Consider the following 20,350-nt stretch of genomic DNA (forward strand, 5'->3'; position numbering starts at 1 on the left):
ATCTGCTGGCTTGCCCGATTGCAGTCTTAAGAGAACGCGTAGGGTTCGGCTTGTTGACGATGGTTTCATTTAATAGATCAATGGATTGAAGATGAGATAAATAATGATATGAACTCACTCAATGTAGAAATAGTCGAGAAGAATCGAACGTACTACAAATGCACGATTTGTGGCCGAAAGCTGTCGAGGAAACAAAGACTCGAAACCCTGACTTGAGTTGTGTTCACGGCAAAGGTGAGAAACAACACAAGGCAATCACAAGTACTTTGAATGTGATTACAAACGTGTTTTACACTCATTATTATAACCGATGGATACCACCTTATGAAGTATAAGAGCTACCTAGATAATCATACTGTACCAATACCCAAATCAATGAAGTTGGACCATAACAAGCATTCATCGACACCGTCCAACGCGGCCATCTCGATTCCTTTAAGTGTAGATCTTTGACGCTAATCCACTGAGCTTAAATTAGCGGTGCCAACAGTCAAGTGCGTCTCATAACGAAGAAACATTTGTACAAGAGAAGGAAGCGATTAGAGTATGTTAGAATTCTTGCCCACAAACGAATGTGCGCATTCCGAAGCATTGACCCCTGCTTATGATTATGTTCACGTTTTATGATTTTGGCACATCTGCGGTCATGAGAGTCATTTTGCATCGCAATAAAAACTTTTTATGATTATGGAATCCAAGAAGCCTTTCAGGTTAGAAAGCAAATCTGTGGTATGAGTGCATTGGATTTAAATGGACAATTTGTACTTAATATAATTGACTGCTGCTTTATGAAAAAATGCATGTTAATGTTAGGATTTACTAAAACTTACTTTAAATAATAAATTCCAAGATAAACAAATTGTTCAGGTATTTACATCTCTTGGTACATTCTGTTTAGCACATCTTTTATTGAACCAAATTTTTAAGCCTCTAAAATTACTCCTTATCTTAAAACCTTCACATTCAAGGTATTAGAAGTTCTTGGAATTATTTGGATTTCAGGGTTATTTAATTTGCCTCAAATTCAATACCCAGAAATTCCCAAGAATTCCACCTTTGTTAACGTAAAGGTAGTTTGCATAGCTGAGAATTCCTAGGAATTCCTAAGAATTCCAAGTCCTCACAAAACTGGAACATTCCTTTCCCAGAAGTTCCCAGTAATTCCAAGCTTTTCAAACCAGAGCTTATTTGCATAGTTAGGAATGTTTGAGAATTCCTAGGAATTCCAAGGAATTCCCAGAAAACTGGGAATTCAGTTCGCACACTACAAGCATTACAGTCAATTGAAAACCAAAACTACTTCTTAATGGGACTTGCTCAGAATTTCCCTCTGTCACACGCTTGTGACGAGATGAAAAGGTTCTCACTCTATTTCTTTACCCAGCTTAAAACTTACCATCTTTCTTATTCTATGTACAAAACTTTAACTTCTGAATCAGTCTGAAAATTACTACATGAATATTAAACTATTATGATTAACTTCTGATTTGCTTTTTCAGGAATGAACCCCAGCATGGCTTTTCAAGAGTCAAAGTAGACAGTATGAATGCAAAGATGAAACAAGTATATGAAAAAATGGTCAGGAAGAGAGGATTATGAAGAACAGGTTTGAAAATATATATTAATTAAGCTTCATGTCTGCTCAGAGGGAAACTGTCAATTAGAAAAGGTGTTTTACATTTTCCTGCAAGTCTCAATTTCTCCCAAGAAGAATTAAATCAAGGGGAAGAAAAAGAGAGTTCAGGGAAAACAAAACAAACTGTTTCCTTACAGACCTGAGAGGCCTTGTCGTGTATCCAGTTTTTATTTCAAAAGTACATGGAATGAATAATGCACATATGTGTGCATGCTTACAAGAATCAACCACATACACTACAGGCCTGTTTCTCAAAGTCCCGGTAACTTCATGGGCCTGTAAAACTGTTCTGTTTTCATTCAAGATGGGGATTTCAAAAGTTTTGAAAATGATACAATAAAACTATCAACTAGAGAAACTAAAAGGACTGGTTTGGGTGCCAGCTAGAACCTGCTTTCCTATCCTTCAAATTTTAATTTTAAAACATAGCTTTGGGCCCATTAAGTTACCAGTTGGCAGGACTTTCAAGAAATGGGCCCCAGGTCAAGTGCTTTGTTATGCATCCAGAGGACAAACAAGTAAACAAGCAGAAAATGCTTGTTAATCTAATGACAGTGCAACTTTATTTCTTCGAAACACTGTAGATATACCTTTAAAGAATTGTATTTTCCTGGGCCTTCTGCTCAACCAGTTATTTATTTCATCTTTTTGGATAAAGTAGGAAAGAGCTACAGTGTTTTAGCCAAGGGCTACTCCCATAGTGTTCTCTAGATATTCTAGTCTTCTCGGATAGGGATGAATAAATGGAGGTCCTGTCTCCTGCAGGGTTGGGGTGGGAGACGTTAATTTCCCACACACGAGATTACTTTGTGATGGATGTCCTCTCCTGGGGTGGGATGGGTGGGAAGGTGAGATCGATACACTGAAGCGGCTGCCAGAGGCACCTAATATGCTGACATCTGTTCTCAACCTTACACTGCACCCGTAATTCAGCCTCTTGGCTGCAAGTGGTCAGATATAAACTATATAACTATAACTATATAAATTATTAATTAACTAACTAGAACCAGTGGAGAGTTAGCAACAAGTCAGTTTTGCCTGGAATTGCTGAGAAGTGCTAAGAAGAGCACTTATAATTATCATTATCCTACATTTAGATTACCAGTAACTGCAAACCTGGACATTGATCACATCCAATACATGTAACTTGCTCAGGATACAATTTTTGACAATATCCTGTCAATATTGTATCCTGGTCATGAGCAGTGTACATTTTAATTTATACAGGGTCATGTGATTATGAATCAACCAATCACAATAATTGTGTTTGGAGCAAGGAAAATTGCAGGTGTATACAACAGTGATTTTCTTTTACTGAAGAATTAAAGTCAGTGAGTAAATTGGAGGCATAAATCCTTGAAGCTTATCAGCTAAATGTACACTGCTCGTGACTAGTGCAGCTTCTTGCATTTGTGGTAGAGTGGAAAAAAGTAAACCTTTTGAGAAAAATAAGACAAAGTTTAAATTTAGAGACTGACATTTATGAACAGACTGAAGAACTTACCTTGTATCAAGGAATATCCTTCAAGAAGATTCAATGCACTTTTTGGTAGATTATTTACAATAGTGTTGATTATAGGGAATTACAACTGATAGGTTCTCACCACCAGATTAGATCATCCCTGATGAAGGCACTTAAGACAGGAGTGTCGAAATGTTGGGTCTATGAATTGTAATTCAGCCAAACCATGTCTGATTGTCCACTGGTTCCCTTGTGAACTTGAAACAACATTGTTTTGAAATATTAACTTCTAACTGACCGAGTGTGAGGGCCACACTGAGGAATATTGGCAATATGGTCCAAGGTTCATATAAAAATCACTGAGGAACAATATTCCTAAGTATGGCCTCGAGCAAGGGAGGTTAGTAAGCATCGTTAATTTGTTGTGTGGCACTCTGAGCAAACTTGATGTTGAGTTTGAATTCCAAACAAAACTACAAAGCTTATGACCATTTCTCTGGAGAACGGTGTGGATGTCAGTGGCTTTTTTTTTCGCGGAGGGATCGGAGTTGACTTAAATGGGCAAATTGGTTCTGAATTACTGTTGATCTTATGGTAATTTTGCCAATCATTTTAAAAGCAAACCATTACAGTACTGTGTAGAAGCAATTCAAAAAAAAAAAAGAGTTTACCAGAAAAGTTTAACAAACATTTGTAATGATAAGTTTGATTATACCTCACAGAAGCCTCCCCCCCCCCTCCCCCCCTAGGCTTACCAAGGAAGTACAAAAAAGCTCAGGATATTTTTAACAATGCTACCAGAGGTATTCATGGTCAATAACCTCAGTTTATGTTATGCAATGAAGACTGACGCGTATTTAACAGTTTGTTGTAAAGTAACTAGTTTATTAACCCTTCAATTCCTAAGAACTGAGGATTTTTAACTTTCCCCTCTAGCTGCTTCACATTTCCTTGTAAATTGGTTAGGGGAATTTGATGTTTGATCAAGATAATAACCTCTACCTGATAAGTTTCAATATTCTCTTTAACTGATTGTTGAATAATGCATGGATATTATCGGGATAAATTACATGTTTTTCACTTGTGTGGGTTAAAAGAATCTGTACATTCACTGGTTCAGTAAGATTTTATGGCCATGATCTGATGGGTCCTCAGTGTTAAGTGTCACCTGAGATAAGTTGGGGTTTGAACTGAGTCAAGAAATGAGTGATCATTGCCAGAACTGACTTGATATTTTATTTTATGCTTGATTCTGCAGGAGGAAAGAGTCATGCCAATGATTGTACCAGTCTTAGGTATAGAAAGAAAAAACATACACAATTAGCGGTAAATTTTTTAACTTAAAAAAAAAATTATTGTACTTTTTCATAACCCTTTCACTCCCAAAATCTGATTTATTTAGTAATTCTCCCTACTGTCTGCCATAGAATTCTCGTAATGTTAGTTTGTCGAATTTGGTGTTGGGTCAACTAATAGCATAATTATTTTTCTTTAGTTTATTCTCAACACTTGCCTGCTTGATATTGTACTGATATTGTAAGGAGAAATTCTGTCTTGGTCACTCATGAGAGTTAATGGGTTCATGGCAGAATTAAAGATTAATTAACAATTATTCCACAAGCGTGCGTTGGATATGAGATAATAGACAGCCAACGAGGTGCTATGCTCCTCATTGGCTATAATCATCTCATATCCAACAAGTGTGAGTGGAATAATGATTATTTTATTAAAAAATGTTCAATTACATTACTGAAATTTATTACATTTTTAGCTCCCTTTTCATATTAAGCTGAGGCATACACTTACCATAATGGCTAAGCCAATAAAAAGTCTTGAATTGCATTATCCAATGATCTGGTTTTTAATAATATGTGATATTGCACAAAATGTATTATGATAGAGCTGATATTTTTTTCCTACCCAACTTAAACAGGAAGTGCCTCTGTGCAGGACTTAATAGGACTTATCTTGAACAAGTATACAAACCAGGGATTACAGCCTCCACTCAACGTACAAAATTGTTAGTAGCTATTTTGAGGGATTTTTGGTGTAGAGTATGTTAACTTTTAAACCTTATCAAGTTTTCTTAAAAGTTAATATCAGTCAGAGCAAAGGACAAGTTATTGGTTTTTGTCCAAAGGAAATTCAAGATTTCTTTCTTATATCAATTTCAGAATGATGTCAAATCTTTTTGTTTGCATATGGCTGAGGATGATGGAGAAGTGGACACTGACTTTCCAGGTATACACATACAGTACATTTAATTCCACTTCTTAACTCTCAGAAGTGATGTAAGTGTAACTTCTCCCTAGAATAACCTTGGAACATCCAACAAACAAGTAATAAGAGTACTCCAACTTATGAGGTAGAAGTAGTTCTTTTGATTAAAGACCAAACTCTTCAGTGTAGCTAACTCAAAAGGAAATGTGTAGCAGCCAGAGGGGAGAATTAACAAACAGATCGTGGAGTTGAAGGGTTAATTTAGCATCATTTTTACCATTCTAGGACTTAGGACAGTATTATACTGTATGAAACAGGGGAAAACTTTGGAGAGAAAGTGGAGTAAAAATATGGCCACACTGAATTGAAGGACCCAATTAAACTTAGGCTTTATTCCTGTTTTTTTTTTTAAGCTTGACTTGTAGTGCAACAAACATTTAAGCACATGCATGCACCAGATTTAAAATCAGATAAAAAGCACTTCCAGCGATGGCTTTTCTTATGATGTTTTTCATCTTTCACACAGGCCACATTTGATTGATACCATGCCCAGAAATACTATTATAATAGAATGTATCTGAAAACTTAAGAAGCCAAAAAACTCAAAATCTAAATTTAGCAGTGGAGTAAGAGACTCTGGTACCTCACTCAATCAAGTTTCACAAATGATACAAGTAGACATTTTGCTTATTGTTTGTGTTTTTCCTTGCCACCAGGGGACTCTGAACAATACTACACAACTTGAAAAATATCTGCAAGCATTATAATATGTGAAACCATGGAATAAGGTGTACATGTCTAGAATAAGAATAAGATTTATGTACAGCGTGATATATAGTCATGAATCTGCACCAATCATTTTAATTTGCTTCTTTGATAAAGTATTAAGTTTCTCAGCCTTTATTATCTTTAATTATTCTTAGGTGTTTGTGTATCAATATTTCTCTCCAATTTTTTTGTATTGTAGCGCTTGAGAACAAGGAGCCAATTACGAAATTTTTTTTCAATTGTCTGGCTTTGGTTCAGGTAACTCAGGACATTGTCTTTAGAAGAATTGAGCCAATTGTGTTTTTTTTACTACTTACTAAACAAGTGTTATATTTTGATAGCTTTCCTCCAATTGTCCCTTTCCTTTTATCATGAACCATAAACTTTCCCCTTTGTTCCTGGTTTTGCTGATTAGATGTTGAAAAACGCCATGCCCACATGATTGTTCCCAGCTTAGCATATACACTGTACCTTGCCAAAACCCAGAGTCTTAGGATTGTCTTTCCCTTTCCATCCTTTCCCCACCCCTCTAAGGGTTTTGTTCTGGCCTTCCCCCTCAATCCTCTTTCCCATTCCCCCTTCCCCTTCTCCCTCTCCCCATGGGATTATCAGTCTCCACCTTGCCCTCCCATTTTCCCCCTCTATCTCCTCCCCCTTATCACCTCTCTCCTCCCCTCCAAGATTGATATGGTTAGTCCACTTGTCCCCCCAGACCCCTTTTTAAGAACTAAACTGATGGATAGGAGGGTAATCTCTGCAATAAGTGTTTCTGCTCAATAGTGTGTATTATTATTTAATACACTAAAACAGTGGATAGTGTTTAAGGTGCACTCTGATTGGCAACTCAAACTCCAGATATCCTTTGTTATTCACTTAGCAACTCAGGTGGGATTTACACCAGACAATATTGTAATAGTTGCAAGAATAAATGACAGAGCAACATGTAAAGTCATCTTTTTGAACTGTATTATCTTTTAAATTAGTTAATGTCTTACTTTATACTAAAACAACCACTTACCTCAATGTTGGTGGCTGGTGGTAGATAATTATAATATTTACCTTGGTGCTTCATTGCTTCTAAAAACACCAAGTACCTTATAACTATGAAGTCTAAAATAAATATTATGTTGTTCTCTAACTCCTTGCTGATCATTACGATTTCTAGAAAGATGCCAGTCCTACAAAACCAACACCTCACAAACCTTCATCAGGGATCATAGTTACAGTGTAAGCTCAAATATTTTTAAGAATCAAAAACCATTTTCTCAATAATGAAATATTTCAGAAATATGTAGAGCTTAAGGTTGCCCAAGTCAATTTCATGCTGAAAGTCTCATGGGAATGCTGGAGATTGCACAGTAGGCAGAGTCCTGGCCTCCCACCGCTGTGGCCTGGGTTTAATTCCAAGAGCTGGCATCACGTGTGGGTTCAGTTTGTTGTTGGTTCTCATCCTTGGTTCAGTGATTTTTCTCCAGGTCTTCCAGTTTTCCTCCCTTCTACAAAAACCAACATTACAAATTCCAATTCGACCAGGAAACAGTGGACAAGAAGATTATAATAATATTATATTTGCTTTTGTTATTTAATTCCCACCATGCACTACAAGTATTAAAATTAATTGAAAACCAAAACTACTTCATAATGGGTCTTGCTCACTGTGGAGTTTCTCTGGCTCAGTGATAGAGCATTGGAGCACAGAATCCAAAGGTCTGAGGTTTGATTCCTCATGGGAAATCAGACTTTTTCCTTTGTTCCACGCTTGTGACAAGAGGAAAAACTTCTTACTCCAATCCTTTACCCAACTCAAAACTTACCATCTTATGCTATTGACAAAATTACTTCTGTCAGTCTTTGAAAATTACATATTAATTAAACTATTATAATAATTTCTGATTTGCTTTTTCAGGAATGAGCCCCAGCATGGCTTTTCAAGAGTCAAAGTGGACAGCATGAATGCTAAGAAGAAACAAGTATATGAAAAAATGGTTAAGAAGAGAGGATTACGAAGAACAGGTTTGAAAATATACATGACTTAAATATTATTATAAGCTTTGTGTCTGCTTGAAGGGAAACTGTCCGTTAAAAAAGATATGACTTGTTTTCCCAATTGTCTTTAAAGCAAGGAAAATTTGCAGGTGTACAACAATGAATTTGTAAATTTTTTTATTTTTTCTGAAGAAGTCAGTGAGTCAGAAGCATGAATCCTTGAATCTTATCAGCTAAATGTATGCCTGTAACTAGTCCAGCTTTAACTTTGTGGCAGAGTGGAAAAAGCAAATTTTTAAACCTTTCAAGAAAAATAAGTCAAAGTTTAAATTTAGAGACAGAGTGAAGCATTAAATACCTTGTATAGAGAAACAATCTTCAAGAAGATTCACTGCTCTTTTTGGCAGATTCTTTACAATAAGTGTTGTTTGATGCTGAGTTCTTTAATATCCTTTCTTTTTTATTTCGATCATAGCCAAGGAATATGTCTTGGAAAAACAGTCAGAGCCTGGGGTTCCCATTAGTCTCGATGTAACCCTAGAAAGCATGGCAACAATGGAATTCTGTCTGGTCAGATTTGGCCGTAAGTAGATTTTAATTAGCCCACTTTAACTTAAGTTTCTAAGTGTTGTCTTTGCGCAGTAACTTTTTTTTGTACATCCATTTTGGCATCACTGTTGGTTCTTGCAGTCTGCTTGGCTCACAGCAGACTGAGTGTAATCAGTTTGCAAATTGCTCTTTTTTCAGGCTTCTGAGTCACATTGTTTTTTTCATTTATTACCAACACTTTTGAACAAACTGGGAGATTGGACCAAAGAGATGAATATTAAATAGAACAGACAGTATTCCTATTTTGACATTAAATTGTGAAGATAATACTAAATAATAAATATAGCTAAGTTGGGTCAAATGATTCGGTCTGAAATAAAAAATACAATAATGTTGATTGGAGATTGAAGCAATATGTGGCTTTTTTGTTGATATAATTGTAGGAAAACGGAATCACGAGGAAGAATGGGAAGAGCCTAATATTCGTTTCCAAGCTTACACTTGTTATACATACAGGGTAAGTGTAACACAAAATTAGGGACCTTAACTCTTTACACCCTAACATCAGTATGCATATTCTCCATACTGTTCTCTACATTTCCTAAAGTGCTGACAAAGAGAATTTGTCAAACAATCAGAGTTTATTTAGTTGGTGATCATTTGCTTTATTCTCCTGACCTCACTGTGTGATTCAGGGGTGATAATTATTTCAGGAGAAACTCGATGCTGGTCACTGTTAGGGTCAAAGGTTTAAGCAAACCACAACAGCTATGGCAGTGAGGACATAATTATGGCAAAACAAAATAATCTGATGGACAGGACAAGGGCTCTGCAATTACATCTTATAACTTTGTCTTTCTTGGTCTCAGTGTGCATGAACAACCTTGTGGGCAAATTCTTTAAGTTTTCATTTGGGACTCAATGCTGCTCACATAAATTAGATTATGCTGAAGTTAAGATGTGACACCATTACAGAGAATACCCACATACAGGCATAATGGAAAAATTCTGAATAAAAGTATAATTTTTTTTTAATGTTTTCCTTTGCATTGCCCTTCTGACTGCCCAAGGTTTCTATTATTGCAGATGTTGTCTTGGTTTGTTGCTTAATACACACTCTTGTTTAGAGAAAAAAAATATTATTTAATCCTCAGTCATACAGGGTCACCATGCTGCAAAAGCTGAGGACGGTGATGGAGATACAGCTTGGTAAGTCATTCACAGATATTTATTTTGTTGCCTTTTCATCACTGAGTTTCAGCCAATGCATCTTACTACAAAAAATCTGATTGGTCAAGAGAATTCAATCAATATTCAATAGCATGTGAAGTTGACACAATAAATGCAATCTCAGCAGCCAATATTGCATAATAATCATGTCAAGTTCAAAGTCTGCTTAATTTCCAAGCCCCTCCTCAGTGTAGAGTTCTAAACCTTTTATAAACTCAAACATATTTAAACAAGTATCGAATGTTACACTCCCCCTCCCCTCCCTACAGGGTGGGAGGAATGCTCTCCCCACCGGTACCACCTCATCTCATTTTTTCCTGTTTTACTTCAATTTTTTTTCCTTTTGTATTTCATTTAACTTCTTATTGATCACTTTCTCTGTTGCCCTTCAGGAGTTTCTCTTGAGAAGATAGAAATTGACCCAGTACTTCAACCCAAGTCAGCAAAAAAGTTTTGGGGAAAACAAAAATTTGTAAGTATTATCACTGACAGTACATTTGTTCAAATTTGGAGAGAATATTTTGATCATGGCTGTAAAACAAAAAAAATTTAATATGCAGGTTTTCACTTTACTGCATTTTGCCAGTTAGACAGGTCGTTAGCTACCCTTTTTGCCTCACCCCACAGTTAGACAGGTCCTTAGCTACCCTTTCTGCCTCACCCCACAGTTAGACAGGTCCATAGCTACCCTTTCTGCCTCACCCCACAGTTAGACAGGTCCTTAGCTACCCTTTCTGCCTCACCCCACAGTTTGACAGGTCCTTAGCTACCCTTTCTGCCTCACCCCACAGTTAGACAGGTCCTTAGCTACCCTTTCTGCCTCACCCCACAGTTAGACAGGTCCATAGCTACCCTTTCTGCCTCACCCCACAGGTAGACAGGTCCATAGCTACCCTTTCTGCCTCACCCCACAGTTTGACAGGTCCTTAGCTACCCTTTCTGCCTCACCCCACAGTTAGACAGGTCATTAGCTACCCTTTCTGCCTCACCCCACAGTTAGACAGGTCATTAGCTACCCTTTCTGCCTCACCCCACCTTTAGACAGGTCCTTAGCTACCCTTTCTGCCTCTCCCCACCTTTAGACAGGTCCTTAACTACCCTTTCTGCCTCACCCCACAGGTAGACAGGCCCTTAGCTACCCTTTCTGCCTCACCCCACAGGTAGACAGGTCCTTAGCTACCCTTTCTGCCTCACCCCACCTTTAGACAGGTCGTTAACTACCCTTTCTGCCTCACCCCACAGGTAGACAGGTCCTTAGCAACCGTTTCTGCCTCACCCCACAGGTAGACAGGTCCTTAGCTACCCTTTCTGCCTCACCCCACAGGTAGACAGGTCCTTAGCTACCCTTTCTGCCTCACCCCACAGATAGACAGGTCCTTAGCTACTCTTTCTGCCTCACCCCACAGTTAGACAGGTCCTCAGCTACCCTCTCTGCCTCACCCCACAGGTAGACAGGTCCTTAGCTACCCTTTCTGCCTCACCCCACAGGTAGACAGGTCCTTAGCTACCCTTTGTGCCTCACCCATGAGTGACCAACACAGACAAGTGATGAGAATAGAGTGTGAATGGATACTGGGATTAATTATCAGGGAAGCCTCAGATCAAATGCTGCAGGGAAACCTTGTGGTGGACTGGCATCCCAATCTAAGGAGGGGATGGGGGGGGGGGGGAATAAAACTCTTAAAGTCAATTCATGCTACCCATATAAGCTCTGGCTGCATGAGCTGTTGCCTCAAGTACAGAGGGGAACATGGAGTGTTTTGAATACCACAACACTGCAAACAAAATAGAATAAACACCGCATCACTGCAAGAAATATTATCAACACACACCGACACCATGATATGGTTTAAGCCTCAGCATTTATCTGGTCTGGTTTCACTCATCTTTACCATGTGCCGGTCTTTGGCTGGCTGATAGTGCATGTTGTAGAGGTCCATATGTCAAGTGAAATATTAACAAACATGGCCTAGGGCTACTTGGCTAAGGTTAATTAAAGTTTAACTCAAATGTATCGCATATTTTGTTCAAAAACTAACTGTGGCCAGGTTTTCAAAATCTATTAAAGAATAAACTGCAACACTGGAAATGGTTCCTTTCACCAAAAACTGTTCATTTGAAATTACAAACATCATATACCGTAAAGTTTGAGATCACTGCAACACCAGAATGCAAGTTGTTCTACACCACAATACGAAGAGCAAGAAGAGTCAGCACCCCAACACTGCAAACCCCAATGGCCCCCTGAGCACAGTGTTAACTTTTTTTATCTGAATTGTCCTGTTACCTCTTCCTTTTAATACTAACTTGTAAAATCACTTTTTCTTAAGACTTCAATAGATATGGAAAATGTGGTTGCTTGTGACCTAAATGAAGTGAAGAACAATGGAAAATCTGTGTTCAGAATAGTTTACTTCAGTCAAAATGCACATGAGTTTAAACACTACGACTTTGAAACTGATGCTGATGATGCAGGTGAGAAATTTTCTGTCTTTTTCTTTGCATACAGTAATTTATCTCAGCAAAGAGCATTTTTCACAGCAAAGAGCATTTGAGATAGTCTAGTTTTGGAAGTAAGTTGATTATTATTCCCTGGCCTACCAGTTGTTTTTTTTGTCGACATTGGTATTTATAACAACAAACATATGAAACATATGTGTGAACTGCGGTTATAAGACGTATATGAGAAGGATCCTTCGCAGTAAAGCACTATTTGAGCAATAGTGAAAATCAGACCTGAAAAAAGTTTCAGGCCTGTACGGGATTCGAACCACTGACCTCTGCCTACTAGTGCAGCGCTCTACCAATTGAGCTAACAAGCCAACTGGGAGCAGGCCAGGCCGTACAGGCCTGAAACTTTTTTCAGGTCTGATTTTCACTATTGCTCAAATAGTGCTTTACTGCGAAGGATCCTTCTCATATACATTGGTATTTATATTCTCCATATTAACAATCAAGAGCCTCTGTATTGTTGGTGATCATTTCCTTTATTCTCAATACCCTACTGTTTGATTCAGGGTTGATATTGTAAGGAGAAATTAGATTTTAGTCAGCCTAAAGCATCAAAGGCTTCATTGATTGGGCAACAATTTTCCCTGGTGTACAAAAAAATGTTTTTTCAACATTAATTTTGTTGTTGTTGTTTATGTTTCTTTGTTCATTTGTTTTGCCAGGAGAAATAGTGGAACAGGTCAATCACATTATCAAGTCCAACATGAGTGGAAAAAGATCAGAATACTTGTCTTCAAAAGAAAGAAAATCTGACAAAAGAAGATCTTTAAGATCATAGCCATTGCAACAAGAACTACTGAAGCTTACTCACACTATTAAATGACCGATCAATAAAAATTATGCTGTATTTCCTCAAATAAATGGCCACACTCCAATAAGCACCCACCCCAACCCCCCCCCCCCCACCCCTAAGCCACAGAGTCCATAAGGCAATCTCCCTTGTCCCTAACTCACTTAAATCGTAGGGATACAAGAAAAACCTGTTTCTATTATTGCCACTTTAGATCATTTTAAACTTACAGCAGAGTCATTACAGGAGAATAACAAGTGCCCCCCTTGATTAGGCACCCTTCCTACAATAAATGCCCCCTCTTTTACCCGACATTTTTCGAGGAAGTACAGTACCTAATTTTAGAAATTCTCCTCAAGTTTAAATAAATAAGACAGTAGTTAAGAACAAGTCTCTGCAAGAATCAAACATCTTAGGAAATGAAAATTTTTAACACCCCTTCAAATTTTGCATGCAGTTAGGCACTCGGGGGGGATGCACAAAAATGCCCATTTTTAAGGTTGCAGCACTCTTGTTGCCATGATAACAATGGCTGCTTGTTTAAGGCCTGAGTCATGTTACCCGAAAAAAAAACAGTCGAAATGACTCTCGGGCGACTTAATCCGTTACCACTTAAAAAAATATTTACCGGGCCAAAGAATGGTCCAAAATTGGCAAAGCTCCACTTAAGTCAGACCACGTCTGCAAATCGCATTCATTCACCAGACTGTGCACCCGATCTCCTTCCGTCGCTTTAAGGTGTTTAAGACCATCGCTTTCCAAATCAAGTATCCTTCCGTAGATCTGCTCTTCATTTAAAGCACCTAGAAGTCTATCTCAATCGGGACGGAGCGGAAATTTAAACCCCTTGAAAATCTCAAAACTCGCTACCAGTTAAACGGGAAGTTCGCAGTCACTTATGCTCGGGCAGCAGGTGTGAACGCAGCTTTATTAGGAAGCACGCTCGCCCCATGTTTTAATTGTTGTTTAACAGGTTTGGGGGTAAGAAACATTAAAATCAAAGCTCAGACAACATCTCCCAAATAGCAGCATTTATTTCAACCAAATGTAGTTTGTTGTTTTACACTATGCAATTAAAGATATGTAAATCCTTTTGTGAGCGCTTCCTGGCATTTTCTTGTGAACTGCACCCATTTATTGAGGTTTAACTATGGCGTTACTGTTCATGTAGTGGTAAGTTTGAAAGCTCTGCAAAATAAGTTCCATGGTCTGATAAGCTGCGAAGTGTTACTGAGCCAAATCAATTTGTGGAGAATTAATTTTAGGCCGTGAGACAATTTTAAGTGGCGCATTCCGTTGTGTGATACAATAGAGAATGACATCGTGAAAACAAGAACAAAAAAATGGTTTTGTGGGTGCAAGGACATAGCGTGCATGGAAATAATCTGGCGCACCTGAAAATTCGCGCGCTCCTTAAATTTCATCCATTGCAGACCTGAGACCTCATTCTCGTTACCAGTTCTTTTTATCTTTGGTCGCCCAGCAATAGCAACCGAGTTGCTCTGAGAACGAGAATACGGAGACATCATTTTCTTTGATATTTACAGACTTGCAGTGCGTAAGAAAGGATTCGCACTGAGAAAAGGGACTACTTTTAGCGTATATGAATTCTAGCTTCTGTCTTACCCTTAGAATCAAGCTCTCCGTCTCGATTCGTGTCAAAAGCTACCATATATCGGCTAGCAATCAGCAGAGAGTCCTTCAGCCAACTCATCTGGTGAAATACCACCATCTCCATCTGTGTCCATAGTTTCAAATGTACCATCCTGAAGAGATTTAAAAGTTTGTATAGTTTCTAAAAGAATTGTGGTACTGTGTCGGGGGGGGGGGGGGGGGCTGTGGGAGGTTGGTGGTTGGTTTTGGTATATACTGAAACAGTGCACGGCATTGAAGATGTGCCCTGATTGGCTACTCAAACTTAACTTGAATATCCTTTGCTATTTATCTTCCAGCAACTCACGCAGAATATGCGCCCGAAAATGTTGCATTCGTTGCAAGAGTGAGTGAGTTAAAATCATCTTTAAGTGTTGTCTTATATCACTGTTTTAATTTATGCCTAAACATTTGCAGCTCAGTAAATACCCACTGCTGACCCACCCCTACTGAGTTTGATAGTTTATAATTACCAATTACTGAGCTTTGGCTCTTGGCTCCGATTCTCTAGTGATGAAGGGCAAACGCTCCAAAGGTCAGCCTTAGAAACTCTCTCTGGTGGCCGATAAATGCTAACTCAAGAGATGTAAAAATAGCTGTTACACAACCTTTCAGACCCCCATCCTTTTTTATCAATACCCTGAGGGAATTTTAGTTCCCCTTCCAGATCCTAGATCCTAGAGTCCCCGTTTCTTCTGGTACTTGATAATAAAAGTGAAAACAAGTGGATACGGGGGCGCCAATAAATATAGTGCATTCACTGAGCATGCGCATTATTGCTTTCTTATTTCCCGGCCAACGATGCAAAGAGCAAAGACATCAGCCTTTTCAAAAGTTCCACAGCGCCTTGAAATACATCCACTTCGAGGTTTGTTTAGTTTTTTTTTAACAAAGCAAAACAAAGTAAAACAGTTTTGGACAAATTCAGCCAATTCTGAATCCCCTCCTTGCTAATTCTTTTATTCTTCTCCTGAGATAGATGGACACGCCCTCAATGTTAAGAAATGTACGATAACTTACCTCATAATTATCAATCTCTCTTTCGTCCGAAGTCACGACTGGCCTCCCAAATGCCGCGCTGGCTGCCAAAGCCAACAGTGCACAGAAAATAAAGATCTTTATATTCGTCATGTATCTCAGTCGCCTTCGCTTCTGTAAAACATAGAAAAAAAATACAATTTCAATACACTTAACCAGGTTAATACATACATACACACATAACCTTTATTTATGTGTCTAGTGACTCCAACGCCAAGGCACTGATAGGGGACACTAACAGATACAGTATGTTACAAATTTGGTAAAAAAATATTGATTAAATAATAAAATATTGGTAAAATGATTAGCAGTTAATACTGATTAAAATATTGGATAAAGTATTAATTAATTAATAATAATTAATTCGAGTATGATCCTTAAGAAAAGATGCACTTGTAATTACTATTTGGATCTTGAAAAATCTTTTAAGTTTGCTACAACACTTTTTACAATCAAAACTATATGACACTATTTTAAGACATTTATATTTTAAGTTGTGCAGAGATAACAAATCGTTCCACATCCATTGACTTCAGTTGATAAATCTTTCTTTCGTATCATCGCTCTGATTATCCTTTCCTTTTTGGTTAGCTTTGCCTAGAGTGATGGCCCTAAATAGCTGATCGAATGCTTGCCTTGAGTGACAGTGCGATAACGCACCCGCCTGAAGTCACAGTTTCTTAAATTATATTTCTCTTACTTGTTCACAGTTCAATTGGAATATATCCGTTAAGTACGTTGGTGTAAGTCCACCTTTAACTTTATCCATGAGGACATATACACCTTGTAGCCTTCTATTAGATAATGGTGTCACTTTGGCTTTTTGAAGTAATGTTCCATGTGTATCCGATGTGATATTAAATACCGCCCATAAAGCTCTTTCCTGTAGCCTTTCAAGTTTTCTCCAATCCGAGGCTCGCGGAAAAGTGCCGTACCAAGTGGCAATAGAATAGCGACACATAAGCTTTCCACCTCCACGCCTAACGAAGACTAGCTGTGTGGCATTCGAAACGTCATGGTCAACCCACGATTGGTTAGCTAGACTCTTATATCGTGAGACAAATGATTAACTGTTCATTTATGCAAAAATATCTCGTTTCATCAGGAATCAGGAATAACCTGTTTATTTCGAGAGCTAGGAAAGAAACCCGACAGTGTTTGTAGGACAATAAACCCACGGGAGTCGTTTATGTTTTCTATGTTTTATCTATATATTTTAATATTCTGCCGCTTTTTGCGTCTCCATCGTCGATACTATCCAAGAAATAAAAACGTTGTAAGTCCACTTCAAGCAATTTATTTTCTTGCGCGGGATCAAAGCGAGCAATCCCAAGCGGGCAAGATGGGTCCAACTTGCCCGCTCGTAGAGCTCACCGGAACGTAGGTTTCGCGTCTCACTTCCTACCTTCACTTCATGCGATATAATGATAATTATTATTTGCATGAGACTTTTTCCCCTTTTTATAAACGCAAGGTTCACATCTGCTAATTTTTTTCAAATTACGCATGTAATCTCTGATTTAAGACCAGTTCAATTTGTGCAACACAGTCATGTGTTCTGCAATCTCGCGTAAACGGAGAACAGGTTTTACACAGCGAGTTTGAAAAAGCTAACTTTCTACGAAGAGTTGGATATTTTCTTTTGCATTATATTTATCCTTTTTCTTTCACTCCTTTTTTTTTTTTTTCCTAATAAAGTGCTCATATTATTAATTGCCCAACGACAGTCAGTTTCTTATCAAACCCTTTTTGTAACGCGTGTACTCGTCACAATCAAAGAAGCGAAAAAATGGAAACGTTAATCAGTTCTAGACTTGAATTCTTTACCCCCTTGTTTGACCGAGAGAAGACTAGGACCGGAGTGAAGTTTAACGCCGGAATGAGTGACTGTATCACTGACCTCTATGAGTTACTGTATATATTGTATAAAACAGAGGATTTTTCTCTTATGAGTATCGACTGCACAAAAAAGTACTGAGGTTTCCCCCTTTCATTCGCTCTAAAAGCTGCATTATAATCTCTCCTTTCTTCCATTGTCAGGAGATTTCATTTTAACGACCAACCCTTTGCGTTAAAAAAAAATACGTGGTCTTCGCGCATTTAATTATGTTGTCTGTTTATTCCTTATTTGTGAAGATTGCTCCGTTCCTTTCTTCCAATTCTTAATTCAGCACTAAAGAGAAATAACTTACCTTTTCTTGAAAAACTGCGAAAAAAGTTGAAATAGACGGTTCTAACGCGAATCACCTTGAAATTAGATTTGATATGCGCTTCTCGCCTTCTAACTCCAGATATTAAGCAAAATTCAAAAGATTTTATTTACCATTCCAATGTAACAATCCTCATCGCCGTGACATAACTGTTCCAGAAACTTGAATTTGCTATCTGGGGAATCGAGAAGACTAAAGTAAAAGCATCTGCTTCAAACCAGGTGGTCATTTCGTGTTCATCAAAGGGATGAGACAAATCAAAGTACAGTAGACTCTCTCTCGAAGACAAGCGCTGCTGGAACCGAATTCGTATCCAATTGTCTGACGTAGGAAGATGGCGGAAAAAACATGGAAGAGAGTCAAGACAACGCAACCTCGGGAATTCTGAGGGAACAAGGCTGTTCCGATGCACATTAAGTACATGCATTTCTGTTTTAAATGTTCTTCGCTGGGAAAACTGAATTGCATGTTTAACGCTTTTAAAATCTACATCCGGTTCTAGAACAAAACAAGAAATTGCGAAATTCGCTTCCTTGAAAGTTTTTCTTTTTTGTTATTTGTATTTGTATTGCATGTATGCATTTACGAATATTTATACAGGGTAGCCCAGTTCAGCTAAGGCTGGTTTAAATGGGGCCCTGTCACACCCACCCATTCCATCCCAGGGAAAGACAACCACCACACAGTAATCTTGTGCAAGGCTCGAACCCTTGCCCTCCTGCACAACACAATCCGGCGCTCTAACCAACTGAGCTAACCGGGGGACGGTAACGTTAATAGGGTTAAGTTATGGTAAACTGATTGAAAAACAGCGGTTAGCTAAATTTTCGTTCCTCTCCACCCCCCTAAAAAAATCGACATTCCAAGTTAGTAGTGAAATTCAAATTGAAAGTGGTCAGAGAATAAATTGATTAGCGATGGGTTCGAAAAAGAATCCAGATGTAAAGGAACATAGGACAAAAAAAACAAAGCAAAACAGATAAATGAAAGAAAAATAGGCTAGGAGCAATGATGGATGGGCAAAATTTCATTTAGCAAAACACATTTTTGTTTGTAAGGTACCGCGAATCATCCATAAAACGTTAATCACTGTAGAGAATCAATTGATTTAAACCAACTTCAAGAGCTCATAGAGACATTAATCATTGTCATAATGTCCAAATTTAGCGTGTTACCAGGACAGTAAAATAAATAATAATAATATTAAGAATATATAATTCTAGCGCTGGTTCTCTCAGTGGAAACACCCTTATCCTACTCAATCCAAACTGAGTCCATGATCGTTCCCTTCAAAGCTTCCAGTGTTGCTCTATATGCTGAGGAAGTACCAGTTCGATTCGTTTCCAGGGTTCCTCTTCTCCCCTTCACCCAGGCCCTCTCTTGACTCAGCATGAGGGAGAGAAAAAAAGGGACCCTGGAAACAAGTTTGACTATCTTTACGACCTCAGGTCAATATTCCCCAATACGCCCCTTGTCCTCGGTTAGTGAGAAGCTCTTAGCGCCCATTGCTTTCAAACAATTATCCCAGAAGTGAATTTCAATAAAAAGAAAAAAAAGAAACTAAGCGTTACCCCGCAACAAATATTAGAAAATCAGTCAACGAGAGCGAGCCGAATATATGGGCATTATTGCCGGAGCATGAGGTCAAGATGGCGAGATATTGGCCGAGTTCCTTTTTGCGTTTTTATGGACCGCGACGAAGTCGAGGTCCATCAAAACGCAATAAAACAAGGACGAGGGGAATATCCAGGCATTTTGACCGAGCAAGCTTTTTCAATTAAAGGATTTCTTATATAGCGAAAATAATTCGCCTTTTTAAGAATCGAGAATAACTTGTTCATTTCGAGAGCCGAGAAAGAAGGGCAATTGTGTTTGTAGCACAATAAACCCACGAGGGTCGTTTATGTTTTCTTTGCTCTGACTGCCGCTTTTTGTGACTTAATCGCTGACATTGGCCAAAAGTTACGAACTTTGTAAGTCCGTTCAATGCACTTTTTCCTTGCGCGGAATCAAAGCGGGTAGTCCAGGGTGGGCAAGATGGCCCATCCATTTGTTCAAATAACAACTATAACATGATTTACCACTTTATACCTGCATGATCCTGTGAAAGAATCGAAACTGCCATGAACTGAGTGTATTTGTCAAAGTTCTTTAATAGAAAGTGAATAGCCTGAAAAAAAAAAACTTCTGAAACTTTTAAAAGGTTCACGCATAATAAATTAGCCCACGTGGATAGGCCGAAGTTATTTCGTTACTAAGGGAAATCGAGGGAAGGAAGTGTTAAATGGCTGGTCGAA

The 20,350-nt window shown here is 38.3% G+C and overlaps 1 protein-coding gene and 1 long non-coding RNA gene across 10 annotated transcripts; one reads left to right on the forward strand and one right to left on the reverse strand.

Annotated features, from left to right (window-relative positions):
• Positions 1-19: 19 nt before the first annotated feature.
• LOC111346278 (target of rapamycin complex 2 subunit MAPKAP1-like) lies at positions 20-14,248 on the forward strand. 9 transcript variants are annotated; one of them, XR_016001055.1, is made up of 15 exons: positions 20-234; positions 1,500-1,606; positions 4,357-4,393; positions 5,032-5,108; positions 5,273-5,339; positions 6,286-6,344; positions 7,252-7,313; positions 7,993-8,099; positions 8,548-8,655; positions 9,065-9,138; positions 9,776-9,830; positions 10,244-10,323; positions 12,182-12,326; positions 13,025-13,240; positions 13,427-14,248. XR_016001055.1 is itself a non-coding variant. In XM_088759719.1 (14 exons), exons 2-14 carry the CDS (start codon positions 1,568-1,570, stop codon positions 13,138-13,140), a joined length of 1,026 nt encoding a protein of 341 aa, XP_088615845.1. In that variant the 5' UTR covers positions 20-234; positions 1,500-1,567; the 3' UTR covers positions 13,141-13,244. The 9 variants fall into 9 exon arrangements, 8 of the variants coding, with proteins under 8 accessions (XP_088615845.1, XP_088615843.1, XP_088615846.1 ...); XM_088759719.1 differs by lacking the exon at positions 13,427-14,248 and having other exon boundaries at positions 13,025-13,244; XM_088759717.1 differs by lacking the exons at positions 12,182-12,326; positions 13,025-13,240; positions 13,427-14,248 and adding an exon at positions 11,340-11,931.
• LOC148730974 (uncharacterized) lies at positions 14,169-20,309 on the reverse strand. Its single transcript, XR_016001056.1, has 4 exons — positions 20,145-20,309; positions 15,826-15,957; positions 14,779-14,918; positions 14,169-14,340 (listed from the first exon to the last, which is right to left on the reverse strand). It is a non-coding gene; the product is annotated as an uncharacterized LOC148730974 (long non-coding RNA).
• Between the last annotated feature and the right edge of the window lie 41 nt (positions 20,310-20,350).

Source organism: Stylophora pistillata, chromosome 5, assembly GCF_964205215.1.
Source record: "Stylophora pistillata chromosome 5, jaStyPist1.2, whole genome shotgun sequence".
Taxonomy (NCBI): domain Eukaryota; kingdom Metazoa; phylum Cnidaria; class Anthozoa; order Scleractinia; family Pocilloporidae; genus Stylophora; species Stylophora pistillata.

What these genes read in the sequence shown, in the direction of transcription:
- LOC111346278 (XM_088759717.1), top strand. Translation starts at nt 1,568, where the DNA reads ATGAAAAAATGGTCAGGAAGAGAGGATTATGAAGAACAG. An exon ending in GATTACAGCCTCCACTCAAC is followed by an intron (nt 5,109 to 5,272) that starts GTACAAAATTGT and finishes TATCAATTTCAG; the next exon opens with AATGATGTCAAATCTTTTTG. An exon ending in GGTGATGGAGATACAGCTTG is followed by an intron (nt 9,831 to 10,243) that starts GTAAGTCATTCA and finishes GTTGCCCTTCAG; the next exon opens with GAGTTTCTCTTGAGAAGATA.